The sequence below is a fragment of the Lactuca saligna genome, chromosome 4, assembly GCF_052625555.1.
Source record: "Lactuca saligna cultivar CGN05327 chromosome 4, ASM5262555v1, whole genome shotgun sequence".
Lineage (NCBI taxonomy): Eukaryota > Viridiplantae > Streptophyta > Magnoliopsida > Asterales > Asteraceae > Lactuca > Lactuca saligna.
Window position 1 is genome coordinate 3,052,540 of NC_136420.1, and position 1,983 is coordinate 3,054,522.

At 38.0% G+C, this 1,983-nt stretch overlaps 1 protein-coding gene across 1 annotated transcript; it reads left to right on the forward strand.

Moving 5' to 3' along the window:
- The first annotated feature begins 872 nt into the window (after positions 1-872).
- On the forward strand, positions 873-1,726 carry LOC145041055 (ATPase, F0 complex, subunit A protein). Its single transcript, XM_078988965.1, has one exon. It carries the CDS (start codon positions 946-948, stop codon positions 1,663-1,665), a length of 720 nt encoding a protein of 239 aa, XP_078845091.1. The 5' UTR covers positions 873-945; the 3' UTR covers positions 1,666-1,726.
- The last annotated feature ends 257 nt before the right edge of the window (positions 1,727-1,983 follow it).

The window sequence follows — 1,983 nt, forward strand, 5'->3', positions numbered from 1 at the left end:
CTAACTAGTCTTTCTTTTCGGTAAGTAAGAATACATTGACCGATGGAGGAGAACCCCCGAAGTAAACATAAATGAAGGGGCATACCCCACCCCAGGCAACCAAACAAAGAACTCAAGACACTCCCCAAGCTCTAAAATAAAGAAACTAACCTATGGAAAAAATTATTGAAATTAGATTACGATTACAAAGGCTAAAAATAATCCAAGTTTCTACGTAATCAAAAAGAGCCTAAGGATTAACCGAAACTAAGCACATACTAAGCCCAATAAGATACATTGGCCTAGATATACATGAGGCCAACTGAAAAACAGGTATACACATCAAATAAACTAGGATGAAACATAGGATTCGGTGGATGATTCGGCATCCTTTATTAATTGCGTATATAACGGTAGCCCTTCCTAAATAGTTTTTGAGTAGGCTAGGAAAGAAAGAAGAAATGATAGAGCGAAATGGGTTGGTTGCCCAAAGGGCTATCTGATCTGATCATGGGGGGATAGCACAAGGGCTTAAGGCATTGGTTTGCTAAATCGACATACAAGAAGATTGCATCATGCATGGGTTCGAATCCCATTTCTTCCAGTCTTTTCCTACTGAACACTTTCCTGCTCAAGATAGGGTACGAGAAAGGGATCATACGAAGGCTATGTTCTTTTTTTAGATCTAGCCTGAATGACTCCTAAACTAAAGGTTTTCATTATATCTAAAGTGTGCAGTGAGGGATCTTTATATTATAGGTAGTCAGTCTTTACTTCACTCGACCCAAGCAATGCCCAAAGAGTCCCATGCCTTTCTTGGTCGGACCAAGCCAACTGGCGATTTCCGACAAGTCTTTCCTAATTTTTAGAGCAAGAAGCGGAACTATAGGGATGAAATGAAAAGTGTTTCTTACGATTACGCCCAACAGCCCACTTGAGCAATTTTCCATTCTCCCATTGATTCCTATGAAGATAGGAAACTTGTATTTCTCATTCACAAATTCATCTTTGTTTATGCTGCTAACTCTCAGTTTGGTCCTACTTCTGATTCATTTTGTTACAAAAAAAGGAGGAGGAAACTTAGTACCAAACGCTTGGCAATCCTTGGTAGAGCTTATTTATGATTTCGTGCTTAACCTGGTAAACGAACAAATAGGGGGTCTTTCCAGAAATGTTAAACAAAAGTTTTTCCCTTGCATCTTGGTCACTTTTACTTTTTTGTTATTTTGTAATCTTCAGGGTATGATACCTTATAGCTTCACAGTTACAAGTCATTTTCTCATTACTTTAGGTCTCTCATTTTCCATTTTTATTGGCATTACTATAGTAGGATTTCAAAGAAATGGGCTTCATTTTTTAAGCTTCTTATTACCCGCAGGAGTCCCACTGCCGTTAGCACCTTTTTTAGTACTCCTTGAGCTAATTTCTTATTGTTTTCGCGCATTAAGCTTAGGAATACGTTTATTTGCTAATATGATGGCCGGTCATAGTTTAGTAAAGATTTTAAGTGGGTTCGCTTGGACTATGCTATGTATGAATGATATTTTGTTTTTTATAGGGGATCTTGGTCCTTTATTTATAGTTCTTGCATTAACCGGTCTGGAATTAGGTGTAGCTATATTACAAGCTTATGTTTTTACGATCTTAATCTGTATTTACTTGAATGATGCTATAAATCTCCATTAAAGTGGTTATTTATTTATAATTGAACAAAAGCGAGGAGGCGAAGCCGCTTTACCGAATTGTAGAGGTGAAGGTACGAGAACTTCCCCCGAATCGATAAAAAGATTCCGAGCACGTCTGGTCAAAGTATATCTTGTCTTTACCACGAGCCATTTTCCGGCTAACAAGAATGAAAGTTTTGTAATCATCAGTAAAAGTCTAATAATAACGATTAGCATCCCTTGTGGCATGTTTAAATGGTCCACACACATCCGTGTGTATAAGGTCCAACAAACCTTCACCTCTTTCACACGAGCCTGTGAAGGGTGACTTTGTCATTTT